This window comes from Dreissena polymorpha, chromosome 5 (assembly GCF_020536995.1).
Source record: "Dreissena polymorpha isolate Duluth1 chromosome 5, UMN_Dpol_1.0, whole genome shotgun sequence".
In the NCBI taxonomy this organism is placed as follows: Eukaryota; Metazoa; Mollusca; class Bivalvia; order Myida; family Dreissenidae; genus Dreissena; species Dreissena polymorpha.
In genome coordinates, this window is record NC_068359.1 from 32,389,078 (window position 1) to 32,406,874 (window position 17,797).

The 17,797-nt window shown below is 36.5% G+C and overlaps 1 protein-coding gene across 2 annotated transcripts in view; it reads left to right on the top strand.

Moving 5' to 3' along the window:
- The window catches only part of LOC127881774 (inosine-5'-monophosphate dehydrogenase 1-like), a 73,183-nt gene that overhangs the window by 13,978 nt on the left and 41,408 nt on the right, over positions 1-17,797 (top strand). For both annotated transcript variants that reach the window (XM_052429914.1, XM_052429913.1), the window contains exons 3-9: positions 1,083-1,181; positions 2,496-2,544; positions 7,436-7,537; positions 8,273-8,347; positions 8,807-9,013; positions 10,352-10,439; positions 12,337-12,536. In XM_052429914.1, coding sequence (XP_052285874.1) covers positions 1,083-1,181; positions 2,496-2,544; positions 7,436-7,537; positions 8,273-8,347; positions 8,807-9,013; positions 10,352-10,439; positions 12,337-12,536 — 820 coding nt within the window. The remainder of the gene's footprint in view (positions 1-1,082; positions 1,182-2,495; positions 2,545-7,435; positions 7,538-8,272; positions 8,348-8,806; positions 9,014-10,351; positions 10,440-12,336; positions 12,537-17,797) is intronic.

Here is a 17,797-nt window from a genome sequence, read left to right on the forward strand (position 1 = left end):
CAAATCAGGGACCTATATCACAGGAATTTGAAATTCTATCAATAAAGCTAATCTAATGGCTAAATAATAAAAATTGATCCCTATATAGTATATCATAGGCAGATTCAGGGGGGGGGGGGCGGACGCGGCGTACGCCCCCCCCCTTAAATCACCTATTTAAACTTGTCAAAGCCTTCAACATCACTAAAATCGTGGAGCGTCCGGGGGGGGGGAGGGCTTTGCCCCCCTGGACCCCCAAAACTATAAACTATGCACTTTTTTTGGCATAATAAGGAGGTAATTTGATGAAAGTATATAAGGCGTGTCATGCTCGAGAAGTAGTTGTCAAAGCCGTCAAAATCACTAAAATCGTGGAGCTTACGGGGGGCTTCCCCATCCTGGACCCCCTAGCAGAGCTTTGCCCTGCACCCACCCGAGGCCTTAGCGCCCCCTTCGACCCCTAGCAAATCTTTCAATATCCCGCCGCCCCTCCTAACCAGAAATCCTGGAGCCGCTGCTGTATATAGACTATATACTATATAGGGGTCAATTTTTATGCCCCCGGATCCAATGATCGGGGTATATTGTTTTTGGCCTGTCTGTCTGTCTGTCTGTCTGTCTATCTATCTGTCTGTTTGTCTGTCATTGTATGTGTCTGTCTGTCATTGTATGTGTTCCAAAACTTGTACATTGGTCATAACTTTTGTATTATTGATGATAGCATCTTGATATTTGGCATGCATGTGCATCTCATGCAGCTGCACATTTTGAGTGGTGAAAGGTCAAGGTCAATGTCATCCTTCAAGGTCAAAGGTAAACAACATCAAAGCGGCGCATTAGGGGACATTGTGTTTCTGACAAACACATCTCTTGATTTATTATTTAGCCATTCTACTAGCTTTATGGATACAATTTCAAACTCCTGTGCCTATACAAACAAAATGTGCGTATAGTCAAAAATCTTTAAAAAATATATTTGTTATATTATGTCAGTGTTTATTATCAGTGTTGATTATAGGCTTCTGAGAGCATTTCCAATTCGTGCTAAACTAAAGCGAGGCAACTCCCGCCATTGTCAAAACAAAACTTTACAACATTTCCAGCATGGCAGACTACCTGATCACAGGCGGAGCAGGGTATGTTCCCGACGACGGATTAACTGGAGCCCAACTTTTCTCACACGGCGATGGATTCACGTACAAGTGAGCCTCATATAAAACTCGACACTTAATCGTAAAACTTTGTAAAGATATAACGAAAAACATTTTTTAAAATGAAATTTGAGCTAACTCAACTGCATGAACTGCTTGTTTTCGAGTGACAGCATTTGCTTCTTATGTTATATCATCTGTTACTTTGTAAAACGCATGTCCTTAGACACATATTTTCCCGAGAAACTAGAATCGCATTTTTATCATGTAATTCTTGCTCTTTGCATGAGTATTTTTGAATGGTAAACACTTTGTATAATAGTAATGCTATTGTGGAATTGTTTTTGTTTTATTATCCCCACGTTTTTCGGAGAAAAAGTGGGGATATTGTATTGATGTGCGTCTGTCCGTCCTTCCTGGCCACCTGCTCCTCTTACACTATTAGCACTAGAACCTTGAAATTTACATACATGGTAGCTATGAGCATATGTGCGTCGGTGACAGTGACAGAATTTTGATCTGACCTTTGGGTCAAAAGTTATGGGGGTTAGGGCGGGGCCGGGTCAGAGATTTTCACTCATTTTTTTAAAAGTTATTTTAACTTCTTCATTTCTGCACCGATTTACTTAAAATTGATACTGAGCCTCTCTGATGACACTAAGGTCAATCTCAACTATGCATGGCCCCATTACCAACCTTGGGGCGCCCCGACCACATAGGCCTCGCCCACCCAAAATTGCCTTTTACTATAATTTCTTCTTTTCTACACCAATTAAATTCAAATTGATACTGAGCCTGATTTCTACACCAATTCACTTCAAATTGATACTGAACCTCTTTTATGACAATAAAGTCAATCTCAACTATGCATGGCGCCATTAACAAACCCTGGGGCGCCCCGCCCACATAGGCCACGCTCACCCAAAATTTCCTTTTACTATAATTTCGTCATTTCTACACAGATTTACTTCAAATTGATACTGAACATCTCTTATGACAATACAGTCAATCTCAACTATGTATGGCCCCATTACCAACCTTGGGGCGCCCCGCCCATTATAGGCCACACCCACCCAGAATTGCCTTTTACTATAATTTCTTCATTTCTACACCAACTCACTTCTAATTGATACTGAACTTCTCTTATGACAATACGGTCAATCTCAACTATGCATGGCCCCATTACCAACCCTGGGGCGCCCCTGGGTTAAACATGCGGCGTGGGGATACGCGTCGGCCTCTGCCGCGCCATTAGTAGTGTTTGTTTAATACGGTCTGCACTCCTGGTACCAATTGCGTGATTCCTTGATTTGATGTATTGGGAGTATTTCTGATAATTTGGTTATTTGAATTCATATATTTCAGTGATTTCTTGATACTGCCTGGCTTTATAGATTTTGCTTCAAGTGAAGTGGTAAGTTGCCCAGTTTATAATTGTATCTGGAATAATACTTCTTTAATAAATGTGTGATTTGTATAAACCAACCTCATATTGGTAATGTTATTTTACTAAAATATTTCCAAGCTGAAAATTAATATTTTACCAAAAATCATTTACTCACCTTTGCCTCAACATAACATACGCATATTTCTTCACAAATTTTAAGTAAACCAAATTAATCTGTATGATGTAAATGTTGTTAAATTTGCGTACTGCTGAACACATCAAGAGAGTTATCATGTTATTATCCCCACGTTTTTCGGAGAAGAAGTGGGGATATTGTGGCGTTGTGTGTCTGTCCGTCCGTCCATCCTGGCCACCTGCTCCTCCAACACTATTAGCACTAGAACCGTGAAACTTACTTACTGTACATGGTAGATTTCAGCATATGTGCTACGATGACAGTGACGGAATTTTGATCTGACCCCTGGGTCAAAAGTTATGGGGGTTGGGGCGGGGTCGGGTCAGAGATTTTCACTCATTTTTTTATGTTATTTTACATTAACTTCTTCATTTCTGCAGGGTCAGGTTCGAAATCTGTGACTGCGATTCGAAAAAGGCTCATAACTACTGTGTCCCTTCAGATATTGTTTTCATATTTGGTATTCATGTGTATCTGGACAAGACCTTCCCATGCCCATATTTTTTTTTACCCCTTTAACCTTGACCTTGAACTCGGGCCAGCTTTCAGGTTTTGAAATCTGCGACCGCGATTCGAAAAAGGCTCAAAACTACTGTGTCCCTTTAGATATTGCTTTCATATTTGGTATGCATGTGTATCTTGACAGCACCTTTCCATGCGCATACAATTTTTTACCCCTGTGACCTTGAACTTTGGGTCAGTTTGTAGGTTTTGAAATCTGCGACCGCGATTCAAAAAAGGCTCATAACTACTGTGTCCCTTAAGATATTGCTTTCATATTTGGTATGCATTTGTATCTAGACAACTCCTTTCCATGCGAATACATTTTTTTACTCCTTGACCTTGAACTTGGGTCAGTTTTCAGGTTTCAAAACCTGTGACCGCGGTTTCGAAAAAGGCTCATAACTATTGTGTCCCTTCAGATATTGCTTTCATATTTGGTATTCATGTGTATCTGGACAACACCTTTCCATGCGCATAATTTTTTTTACCCCTTTGACCTTGACAGTGAACTCAGGCCAGTTTTCAGGTTTTGAAATATGCGACCGCGATTCGAAAAAGGCTCATAACTACTGTGTCCCTTCAGATATTGCTTTCATATTTGGTATGCATGTGTATCCAGACAACACCTATCCATGCGCACCCAATTTTTTACCCTTATAACCTTGGCCTTGAACTTGTGGTCAGTTTCAGGTTTCGAAATCTGCGACCACGATTCGAAAAAGTCTCATATCTACTGTGTCCCTCCAGATATTGCTTTCATATTTGGTATGCATGTATATCTGGACAACACTCTAATGGCATAATTTTTATTACCTCTGTGACCTTGAACTTGGGGGCCAGTTTTCAGGTTTTGAAATCTGCGACCGCCATTCGAAAAAGGCTCATGACTTCTGTGTCCTTTTAGATATTGCTTTAATATTTGGTATGCATGTGTATCTGGACAAACCTTTTCCACGCGCATAAAATGTTTGAGCCCTGTGACCTTGACTTTGAACTTGAGGTCAGCGTTCAGGTTTCGAAATCTGCGACTGCGATTCTAAAAAGGCTCATACCTGCTGTGTCCCTTCAGATATTGCTTTCATACTTGGTATGCATGTGTATCTGGACAAGACCTTTCCATGCGCATCAAATTTTTTACCACTGTGACCTTGACCTTGAACTTAGGGTCCGCGTTTAGATTTCGATTATGTGGTTATCTACCCAATCAGAAGAAGTGCAAGCATTTTCATAGGACAAAGGAATTATTCAACAATGAAGCTTGTGTATCGAAAACACATAGTGTTACACAGAAGTGGCGCAGAGATGTATTTAGAAGTAAATTGTTTGTGTTAACTCATCTGTGAAATGGTTTAGCTCATCCATCTAATGTTTATACAAGGGATTATAAAATATTGGCGCAAAGGGACACCTGTATATGAGAGAAGAGATAGAATGCAGTCAAGCATAAAAAGCATGAGAAACTCATGGAATAGAGCCTCAAGAATCTATAAAAGGACTGAAACTTTCAATTTGTTCAATTTTTAAGACTCATTACTGAAAATCTGTCAAAATGCTCAAGTGGGAAAAATGTGAGAAACAATTTAAAGCTAGATGGACTTTGAACAGGCACAGCAAAGACAGACATGAAATTCAACATTTTCATTGTTGTGTACAAAATTGCGATAGAAAATTTCTGAGACGCTACTATTAAGTCAACCATTTAACCTCAAAACATAACTGTTCCAAAACAGAAGCAAGAAGATTGGCTTTAAGAGAGCATCTTCAGCCATCTCATAAGTCATTCCAATGAGAATGACATGTACATAATGGACGTCAGTGAAGTTGATTCAGTATTAGATTTGTTAGGAGAGCAGGATGAGGAGGAGAAATTAGGGTATAGATTTTCACTCATTTTTTAGGTGATTTTACATTAACTTCTTTATACTGAACATCTCTTATGACAATACGGTCAATCTCAATTATGCATGGCCCCATTACCAACCCTGGGGGGCCCCTTGGTCAAACATGCGGCATGGGGATACGCGTCGGCCTCTGCCACGCCATTTCTAGTCTTCTCCTGTGTTGGTTAATTGAGATTTCCAATGTTATGACAAGACATTATTTTGAGTACATGACCCATGCTTGACTTTCTAAGGTTAGATCAAATACAGGTAATAGGTTTATATTTCATTTTTAACCAGGTTTTCCTAAGGAAAACACTGGTTATTAGATTGGCGAATGCAGGCGGGCAGGCGGAACAAGCATGTGTCCCAGGCCATAACTATGTCGTTCATAGTCAGATTTTAAAATCATTTGGCACCATCATTGGAAGGTGTGTCACGCGAAAGAATTACGTCGATATCTCCAAGGTCAAGGTCACACTTTGAGTTCAAAGGTCAAAAATGGCCATAAATGAGCTTGTCCGGGCCATAACAATGTCATTCATTGTCAGATTTTAAAGTCATTTGGCACATTTGTTCAACATCATTGGATGGTGTGTCGCGCGAAAGAATTACGTAGATATCTCCAGATTAAGGTCGCCACGACTAAAAAAGGATTGATTTTGAAACAAGGGGGGTAACTGTGATGAACAATCAGTAGCAATGCACATTTTGAGTTGTGGTTGTCTCCCTTTATCAGACTTTTTTTATATATTGAAAACCTGGTTTTGTGACAATTTTGTCCCTTGTCTCTCCATGGCACCAGGCAATTTTTTTTGCTTCAAAGGTCAAGGTAACAATTCAAGGTCTAAGGTCATGCAATGGTTTTAATTCCCCCATGTCAGAAGGCGGCATATAGTAGTCTCATTGTCAGTGCATCTTTCCATCTGTACCAAACTTCCTGTCACAGCCATGACTTTGACATGAATTGATGAATTTAGAAATGAATTGGCACAAATATCAAGGATCATAATTATAGGATATGATTTTAACATTTGTCTTCTTGCCTTTAAGGTCACACATGAAGGTTAAAGGTCAAATTTGGACATAAATAGCTTGAAAATTCCTCTCAGCCATAATTTTTGCAATATATGGATGTATTAGTTTAATAACTTGGCACAAATGTTGATCATGATTAGACTATGTGTCTGTTGTTACACACCTCTCCCTACCTCAAATTCAAGATCATGCTTATAGGTCAAAGTTCAAATTATGCCAAAATATTGCTTGCCTGTCCTTGAATTGAACTTTTGCATTTATTATGCAATTGTAAAAATTACTGACAGAAAATTTCTGCCATATTAAGGTAAAAAACGTTCTGGTAACATGCATCTTTTTAACTGAAAGGTCAAGGTCACACATAAGAGTTCAAACGTCTAATTTGGGTATAAAACAGATAAAAACTCCCTGACTTACCCATAACGTTTGCCTAAACTTTATTAAAGCGGGTATATACGATCTTGTCAAATATTTATTAATTAATATAAATGTGTAAAAAACTTATTATACATGTATTTCAATATAAACTAAAATAAAAGTTAAGAAAAACATGCGTCGAAAAGTGCTAAATAAGCCAGATATTTAATTCTGAAATCGAAAAAGGCTGTACAGCCGAATTCGCCAGCATGTATATCATGCATGTACGATGTGAATCTAAATTTAGTTCAACGGTTTATTTGAAATTCCTGCAGCAATATCGATCATACAACACACGAACACTTACTAAAAAGACGAATGCATCGGTTATTGTAGGAAAATATGTACAAATTATCTTCGTCACAATCGGCTCGGGGCGCTAATTTGTATTTTCTGCATTTTATGAAATTCGTCTTAAATGTATCATTTTTCTTGCATATAGTGTGTTATTATAACATATTTGTATCAATATATTACAATTCAACACATATACAAATCGTATAATCTCGCTTTAAAGTTTTAATTTATTTAAAGTGTAAACCATCATTAGACAATGTGTTGCTCTATGGTCAAGGTCTTTTTTTAGAGGTCAAAAGTATCAATTGAGCCTTAAAGAAACTTGTTGTGACATAAATGAAGTTAGACAAAAGTTGAATGTGGGAGATATCACCGCCCTATATGGACACGTGTGTTGTTTTTATTTTCTTTTTACAAAAAAAAAATGGATGTCTGCCTATTGTTGGGTGTTAAAGGTCAGCACTTATTGTCAAAGAATTTCTTGTCCGGGGCAGTAAATGTGCGTATTTTTGATAACTCATTAATAGCTTTCATCTGAAGTGATAGCTCTGCTTGCAATTGCATAATCTGCAGTTATTTGTCACAGGACCTGACATCAGCTCTTACCAAGAAAATCACTCTCCGAGCACCACTTGTTTCATCACCCATGGATACCGTCACAGAGTCCCAGATGGCTATAGCAATGGCTGTGAGTAGACCGTGGCACATCATTACTTAGTAAACTGATCTAACTCTGCATAAGTTCATGCTTCCATTTATTGCTGTTAAAATGTGTGATGTAAAGAAAATGGATCGTTCTAAATGATAACACTTAATTTATTACAGATGCCAATTTTTATCATTAATTTGAGACGTGCTTCGTTGTTTTAGACATATTGTTTTATTGTCAAATCTGTTTAATTGATTCTTTGTAGACTGACCCTATATCCGAACAGTGAAGTTCCATATTTGCATAACAGGCATCTATTGCTTGATTTAGAGGCCTGTAATTGGTTTGACATCTCACGTTGTGGCTGTAACATGTTACAAATAGTGTACCGCAATATGCAGTACATTTCTAGTTATAATTACTTTCTTTATGAAAGATTTTCTAGTAAACAAGATTTTTCAATGATATGGCTGTTATCTTACCTGCATTTACTGTAAAATCATTGTTATTTGTGGGACATTATTTTTGTTGATTTCGTGGGTTGATTGATCCATAAATTAAACACAAAGACAACGGAAAATTACTGGCGCAAATTCTTTTTTTTCCAAAGTCAGAAATCCATGGATGTTTGTGTCCTTGAAAAAAAACGTAAAACAACCCCACAAATTTTCATGCAGACAAATACAAATTATTGTACATTATTTTTATTATTCATATAAACAGAAGATTGTCAGAATTGTCTACCCTTATATCTGAAGATGTGTCCATTTTCAGCTCTGTGGCGGGGTAGGGGTCATTCATCACAACTGTGCAATTGAATTCCAGTGCAATGAAGTCCGTAAAGTTAAGGTTTGTGGCTTGTATTGGCATGAAATCATCTGAGATATAATTATGTATTTATCAGATTGTTTACATGGATTTTATAGTTTTTTTTCACTGTCTTGTATATGTGATTGTTAATAAGAACTTACAAACGTATAAAAGTTCAAATGTATGAATCAAGTGGAACCCTGCATAAACAAGCAACAAAGATCATTTTAAAATGTATTTTTGGATGAAATTGCAGTGCAAATGCAGGCATTATGTTGTGTTTATTATCCCCTGCCAAAGGCAGAGGAATTTATAGTTTTGGCTTTGTCTGTAAGTCCGTCCGTCTGTCTGTCACATTCTTTTTAGTTATGGCAGGGGATATCAATTCAGTGCATTAGCTTGTTAAAGCATTACATTTGAACAGAACTGATTTATTAAGAATACTGGTATTTTAATGTAAACAAGGCTGGGAATGGCAGAATCTTCCACCTCTTTCAGAAATATGAACAAGGTTTTATAGTTGATCCCGTCGTCATGTCGCCAAAGAACACTGTGAAAGATGTCATGGAGGCTAAGAAGCACTATGGCTTCTCTGGGATTCCGATCACCGTGAACGGCCACATGGGCGAGAAGCTTGTCGGCCTCGTAACTCAGCGGGACATAGACTTCCTGTCATCTGAAGATCAGAAAATAACCGTCTCAGAGGTATGCTGCCAATGTTTGTTTGTTGGGCTGAAATTCAATATAATTTATATTAAATAATTTATACTAAATATATTTTTTTTTTACCACATGACTGTCTGCTCATTTCCCTTTGCTCTACTGTAAGTAAAACACGGGTTAATATAATATGGAATATAAATACTTTTATTTTAAATTTTAGAGTACTTTTTACAACACAATACCAATTTTTGTAAAAATAAGATGATTTTTTCCAATTTGAAAGGGCCCGGCCCCATTCCCCAAATAGTGAAAACAAGACAGTTGTTGCATTGGTTGTCAGTAATCCGGCTATGTCTAAATGGAATGGCGCAGCTCTCTGCAGCCTCTAAATGTGAATCCAGTCTAAGCAGAAAGTGTAGACCCCATTGAGCCTTTGCTAACTGCACAGTCCAATCTGGGACGACGTATTACGCACATGCATTAAGCCCAGTATTCCCAGAGCAAGCCTCAATGTGAAGCTAGAGCTGAGAGTGAATTGTGAAGCTAGAGCTGAGAGTGAATTGTGAAGCTAGAGCTGAGAGTGAATTGAAGACATTTTGAATCTTGGTATATTTTCACTGAATGTATTTTTAACCAGGTTTTCTGAAGGAAAAAACTGGTTATTAGATTGGCGAATGCAGGCGGGCTGGCTGGCTGGCTGGCTGGCTGGCGGGCTGGCTGGCTGGCTGGCGGGCTGGCGGAACAAGCTTGTCCGGGCCATAACTATGTCGTTCATTGTCAGATTTTAAAATCATTTGGCATATTTGTTCACCATCATTGGACGGTGTGTCGCGCGAAATAATTACGTCTATATCTCCAAGGTCAAGGTCACACTTTGAGTTCAAAGGTCAAAAATGGCCATAAATGAGCTTGTCCGAGCCATAACTATGTCGTTCATTGTCAGATTTTAAAATCATTTGGCACATTTGTTCACCATCATTGGACGGTGTGTCGCGCGAAATAATTACGTCGATATCTCCAAGGTCAAGGTCACACTTTGAGTTCAAAGGTAAAAAATAGCCATAAATGAGCTTGTCTGGGCTATAACTATGTCATTCATTATGATATTTTAAAATCATTTGGCACATTTGTTCACCATCATGGGACGGTGTGTTGCACAAAAGAATCACGTCAATATCTCCAATGTCAAGGTCGCCACGACTAAAAATAGATTTATTTTAAAACAAACTTACAAAGGGTGTTAATTTTGTTTGTTCATTTAAAAAGTTCAGTTTGAGTTGTCTCCCTTTATCAGATTTTTTTTCACAATGAAAACCTGGTTTTGTGACAATTTTGTCCCTTGTTTCATGTATGATTTGAAATGTCTCTGGTATGTTGAAGGTGATGACACCGTTCAGTGAGCTAGTATGTGCATCTGCTGGGGTCACCTTGAAGGAAGCCAACCAAATTCTACAGAAAAGCAAGAAAGGTAAACACTGGTGGTGATGATCAAGGTGTCAGCTTGATTGGTAAAACAAGAATATTCTGATTTCTTGTATTCCAAAATCAGGATAACAAATTTTTTAAAAGTTTTAGGGAAAACATCCTGGAAATTTAACCATAATGAAGAAAAACAACATAAAAAACACTTTAGATATACAAATAAATTTTTTGACAGTATTTTGTGTAGCATTCATAAATTAGGTAGTTTATAGTATTTTGTGATAGAGTTTCATTCCGCTACTGATCAAACAGTTAACATTATTACTCTAATTTTTCGGACACTTAAATAAATAAAAAAATTGTGTCAGAAAATTTAGTTGCGGAAAATATTAAAAAATTTCAGGTGTCAGAAAATTTTGAGACAAAAATTAAATGTCAGAAAATTATAATTTGATTGAAATAAAAGCAATAAATCAATGTACAACAGTTTTACTTTAAAATTAAAACAACTTCACAGCTTGTCTTACTCTTGCTTGAAATGATACAGATAAAAAAGTGAAGTATTAAACATACTGCTTCCTTAAAAGGAAGATTTCATTTAAAAAGCTGTTGGGTGAAGCGATTGTTTTCTACATGGTTATTTACCAAGTTACGCAAATGGTATGGTCTATTGCCCTCAGGCATGCGTCACCCAGGCTTTATTTCCTTAATCCGTTGGTAAAACCCCATGATCAAAGTGTCGCAAGACAAGCAAATACAGTGCCAAAATCTGGTAAAATAGTGCTGTAAAATATACAGTTTGAAAATTTAGAGTCATTAATGATAAACAAAAACACGCATGCAGGACTATAGATAACTTTTGGGGTATATTGGGTAATTCACCCCCTGTTTTTGATAACAATAGGGTTTTTGTAAATTCAATTAAGTTTTAGCAAAAATGTTCACCCCCTACTTTTGAGCTTAATTGGGTTTTTCACCCCCGGTTTCTTAACTCAATTGGGTAATTAAGGGAATGACCTATATAATATAATAAAGATCTACTAAGGTTACTATATTATTAATACAAATGAAATTCAAAAAGGTACCTGTACATTAAAACAAACAATTACTGAATTTCTGATCAAAGTTCATTCATTTTTGCGTTGAAAAAGACCAAGTTCGTGAAAATCTCTGCCAAATTGATGAAATTATGGCTGTTCAAAGCGATGCACCCCATTTTCGGGTCATTTTGAGTTGAATACCTTGAAAATGAAAGAAGAAATCCGACGGGTATACGAATAATTACAATAATACCCCAAAGATTGATCACCACTGTAAAGACTGCTTTCTTTTCTTCAAAGCACGGCATATAAACTATCCGGTACATTTTGGTACGGAAAATAACCAATCTAAAAAATACGCCCGGTGTTCGTAAGAATTGCATTTCATGACGCAAGGTTTTTTACGGGAATACGTTATTAAATTTGTATTTGCGTTTTTGTACGCTTTATTTAAATTTAATTAAGTTTTTGGTTATTTGAATTGCGTAATAACGCAAACACGCTTGTTATCTATAGCCCTGCGCATGTATTAAAATAAAGAGTCACGAAAAATCATTATTTTGGCAAAAATGGGGGTGTCGGAAAACTTTAAAGTAATTATGGTAAGAACCAGAAATTATAAACTTGCAAACAGAACATTTTAAAATGAAATTTTACAGTTCAAAAGGAAACATTCAAGCATCAATCAGCGTGACTCAATTGGAAAATGGAACTACGTTATTGTGCAGGGCTTTTTTTACTCCTTTAGAAAATGGATTTTTTTCACAAATTTGAGAGGTTTGAAAAACAAACAGAACACCAATTCCCCAAATTTTATTAAAAACAACGAACTTTTTACCAATCCAAAGAGTTTGGGCCCCTTTCCCAAAATGGTGGATTAAAACACTTTTGTACCACTTGCAGGAAAGTTGCCTATCGTCAATGATAATGGTGAATTGGTGGCACTGATTGCCAGGACCGACACGAAGAAGAATCGTGAGTACCCGCTTGCCTCCAAGGACGAGAAAAAACAGCTTCTCGTGGGGGCTGCAGTGAGCACGCATGAGTCGGATAAACCTCGGGTAGAGGCACTCATTAACGCTGGCGCAGATTTCATTGTTATTGTAAGTCACTATTGTTTTTTTGGTTAAATTTGGTCCCATTCAAAATGTCAAAAAGTATATATTTTGACAAATGACATCCTATAATTCTCAATGGAAGGTTAAACAAAAGAAATTTAGTTAAATAAAATGCAGCATTTAGTTAATTCCTGTATACCGCTCTCTAGGTTGAACCTGCATAACTATATTATTAAAAAACGTATTCTTAATTTGAAAGAATTTGTAAGCAAGTAAAAAAAAAAAAGACCATTTGCTGGATTTCACTCAAAACTACGCTATTTTTCCCAATTCATAATGCTTGGGCCACATTCTCCAATTTGTGCAAAAAAACACAGATTGTTTTTTAGCTCGACTATTATATATGAAATATATATAGTGGAGCTATCCTACTCACCCCGGCGTCGGCGTGACCATCTGCGTTAACGTTAGCGTGCAAATGTTAAAGTTTTCGCACTACCCCAATTATTTTCATTGTCCCTTGACATATTGCTTTCATATTTTGCATACTTGTTTACCAACATGACCCCAACCTATAAACAAGAGCAGACAACTCTATCAAGCATTTTGTCATAATTATGGCCCCTTTTCCACTTAGAATATGCAGCAAATGTTAAAGTTTTCGTACTACCCCATTTATTTTCATTGTCCCTTGACATATTGCTTTTATATTTTGCATACTTGTTAACCAACATCACCCCAACCTATAAACAAGAGCAGACAACTCTATCAAGCATTTTGTCATAATTATTTCCCCTTTTATACTTAGAATATGCATATTATTGATAAATCTATGTTAAAGTTTACGTACTACCCTGAATATTTCCTATATCTTTTGACATATTGCTTTTATATGTTGCAAACTTGTTTACCAACATGACCCCAACCTATAAACAAGAGCAGACCACTGAATCAAGCATTTTGACACAATTATGGCCCCTTTTACACTTAGATAATTGAACATTTTGCTTAAATTGCATAACTTATTTATTTATGATCACATTTTATTATTACTTTGACAAAACAACACTAACCTGAATACCACAATGGATTCTACCCAAACAATACCCCACGCCCCTACCCAGAATCCCTGCCCCCCCCCCCCCCAACCTCCCCCCCCAAAAAAAAAAAACAACATTTTTTTTAAACATCATCTTAATAAATATTTAAAAAAAATGCTAATGTGTAGATCTAGCAGAATACTGAGTGCTCAGAATAAGTGCATGTACAAGGCTGTCCTGTCACCTTACGTATTTAAGCCTAAATAGGCAGATAAACATTTGTTGCAAAAATCACATACTCATATAGTGTTTGACAGAATATAAACATAATTCTGTTAGACTTTTACAAATACAATATATTTCCAATACTCAATAAAGAAATGTCCAAAACCATATTAAAGCAAACTTAAATTGCAGCATTTTAAGCTAGATTATTCGCAGAATTATCCAAGCTATTCTATTGACCCAAATCTTTGTGTCTGCATTCGTAATGCTATGGTTAAAGCCATATAAAAACTCATAATCAACAAATATTTTGTAAAATATTTCATAAAATTAAGTTAACCCATACCAAATCAGTGTTTCTTATAGCAATCCCCAACATTTTAACGTTAGATGTGTTATGGTAACACAGATTTAACGAGATACAAAATGCTCATTTTTATTTTTGTGTCAAAGTATATTCCATGTTTCCACAGCACCCGATTGTATAAACACTGGTTAAAGTTACAGCTCGGTAACTTTCAAACCTTGGTAAGTTTGCGGTTATTCAGGTTTAGTAACCTTCAAGTTAACTCGATTGTATAAACACGATATACCGCAAAGTAACCTAACCGTGCAAAGTTGAATTTAACCACCGGTAAATTTAACCAAAACATTCCCACAATACATTTTCTAATGACATAATTTTCGCGAGAAGTGTCACGCTTCGATTTGGTCAACACACAAAATAAACAGCGACATTTTTTTTTTTAACAAATTCATTTACAAATATATTCACAATAAAATAAACTGTACATTTTAACTATGAGTTCATCAAATTATTTAAAGTGTTTACGAACATATGACCAGGGAAAAGTTTATGATGATGTCGGGATTTGCATCATTTAGTGGAATCCCTGGTGCTTCCAACTGCGAGAGAGTGCTTGCAAAGACGCCTACTTTTCTTGTTGTTTTAAGTGATGTAACATATACATGGTCGTCGTTACATGCTAGCCTATTCTTCTCATTTAGCCCGTTTTCAAGACTGCGTTATAAAATAATATCTTTCGCCAATTAACGATTTTTACACTTTCAAAGCACAACGCTGAGTATATCATTAACTTAAAATTACATCCGAAAATCACTCTGTCTAAAGTCCAATCTTGCATATTGCAATTTAGAAAAGTGCAAGTCTTTTTGATGATTTATTATAAACGCGACTTATTTCACATGTACATGTACTGTATATCGACATATTTGAATTGTCAATTTATCACATTTTCCTTATTTCGTACAAGGTGCATTGTTTATAATCCATGCATATACTTTTGACATTTTAGAATAAACAACAAGCCATACAAATATCGCACAATTCATATATAATCTGCAATATTTGCTTTCCTATTTACGGGTAATTCACGTTAGGCAGAGAGATGTGTAAAGTATAAGATGGTAAAAATAGCACCACACTGAAATTCAGAATGTCCCATTTTGTACACGGGTATTATCCACTCATTTATCTGTTGTGTAATAAAATGTTTTCCATTCTTTGTGTTTTCATATATTAAATTATGTTCTTGTACAATAAGAGCAATTACCATAGACAAATAAAACATGTGCAAGTTCAAACATATGTTTGTATGCAGAAATCTGCAAATGCATCCGAGTTTACCAACGGCTATTATTTGATAAACTGATCCGGTTCATTTGAACAGCAGTAGAGTAGCCCTGGGTTATATCGGACACCTCCAGGAAAAAGACAGCTTAATCTCGATGACTCACTATTCGAAGCGGAATGCTTTTGTTTTCTTGGTACAGTAGCTTTCATGCAACAGTATGGTATGTTCAAATCTATTTTAAACCTTTAAGACCACCAATAAGATTGCAGTTTATAAATAACGACGCATCAGGGTAAAACCGGACGTCCCAAGGCTTGTTTTGGACACTAAAAAGGCTTAAATCGGACAGTTGTCGGTTGTATGTATTTCCGTTGTTGGGCTTAATCGTGATGTTATTTAAGCTGTGAAAAGTCTATACATCCGTGAATTTGTATTTTGTAGTTATACTTTACGTATATATTTGCGAATATATGGCATATTTACATCGCATACCTTTTCCCTGCTTGGGCATAGCTGAAAAGCGCGCATATACAAGATATACATTGTTATTTATTGTTATTTATTTGTATTTTAGTTAATGGTCTGTTTCTTCCAATGTCTCTATTTTGCAACAAAGCCGTAATGTTTCTTAGCTCATCTAATAAAAGTATAGAAAACACACCTAAGTTTTATAGGTCTTGCCATAGTTTGGTGTCCGATAAACCCCGATAGCATTTTACAAAGCATTTAGTGATTTACTACCTGGGGATTATCGGACAGTTTAAGTTTTCTTATTTTTTTACAATACATGTAATGTTTGTAATAGTTTTCTTATGTTTTTCAGAAGATAAATATATCAGTAAAAATATTTCGTTTTCTCACAACGGTATTCACTCATTTCACAACGTACCATTACTTGTAAAATAACCGTTTTAAATGTTCCTGACTCAAATTTTCACCAGGGTGAAGATGGGATGTCTCCCCAAACGTACTCGCATCTTCCAATCAAAATCGCCGAAACTTTATTTTTCAAAATCTTTTAATTAACAAAATATTTTTTGATTTTGAGTTTTTATAAGGCTTTAACCATAGCATTCAAATGCAAACACCACGATTTGGGTCAGTAGAATAGTTTGGATAATCTTTATGTGGCTTTTAAGGTAAATGTGAAACACCATCATACCACTGTTTGTTCTTCAGGTATTCAATGGAAACTAAGACATGTGTTTTAGGTCAGTGACATAGTTCCTTCACTTGGACATAATTACCAAAAAACTCAGTCGTATGTCTATGGCTGGTAAGTTTTTGGGGAATGTATACATGTGAAGTGGCAAAAACATTTGTCATTTGTGTTTGTCCATTTGACAAGTCGGGTCAAAATTACATGAAAACACGAAAATGAAAGTCTGGGTCAGTAAAATTGCTTCCCCATTTAACCCATTATCTAATTCTATGAAACAACTATAAGAGAGGCCAAGTAATAACGATTGCCAATCGTAAATCAAGTATCACAGTGTGCCATTTGAGCCACTTTGTTGTGATCAAGGTTAGCTGTTATGACCACCTTATGTCAGGCATTCAGCGTTGTTCAGTGTGCATGGTGCGTCATCAACTTATAGCACATTGCCATTGTTGAAGTGAAACTTATCAAAAAGTTTACGTTGACAATATTTAGGCTGAGTTCCCATCTGGGTCGTGTGTGTCCGAAATGTGACCAAGCCAAGTTATAGAAAAATCTGGTTGCCACTTAGGAGGCCGCTTTTATGACCAAATCTTGATGACATTTTAATTGGAATGTTTATCTTGACAATATGAAGGCCCTGTTTGAATCTGGGTCATGTGGGGTCATCCAAAAACTGACCTCTGTCTTCAACTATCGATGTCCGTGAACACAGGTGAGCACCTAAGAGCTCTCAATGTACTCTTGTTTGTGCAAACAGATGGGGAATTTCAAGCCCACCTCAAATTGGCATGACACCGCTTCTTAGTTTCCTTCTGAAATCCCTGTCATACACTCGTTTTGATATAAAACGTCACTATCAGGGGTGTGATTTTTCTGCGGATCCGCGGATTTCCGCGGATCGGGTTGTCCTGGAGGTCACTTCTGAGATTCGCGTAAATTTGTTTTGAAAAAATGTGGGGGAGAGGGGCTTCCACCGATTCCACGGACGTATTTCATAAGCGGCCCGAAATATCCGCGGCCTGCAAAATCTCTCCGCATTTTACATGTACACTGGTAGACTCTGCCTAAGCATTTTTAAAATGAGCGATATAATTTGCTGTCGTTTCCCAATCTTCCAATTAAAATTGTTTTCTTAAATATGCTCAGCTGATTTGTTTGCAAATGGCGCCGTTGTGAAGAGAAAATTAAGATTATTGAAATGACAAATAGCAATCGAATATACGACTGACATCACCTAGTCTGATAGGAATAATGAAATGTGTTTGTCAAATAAAAGACTACATT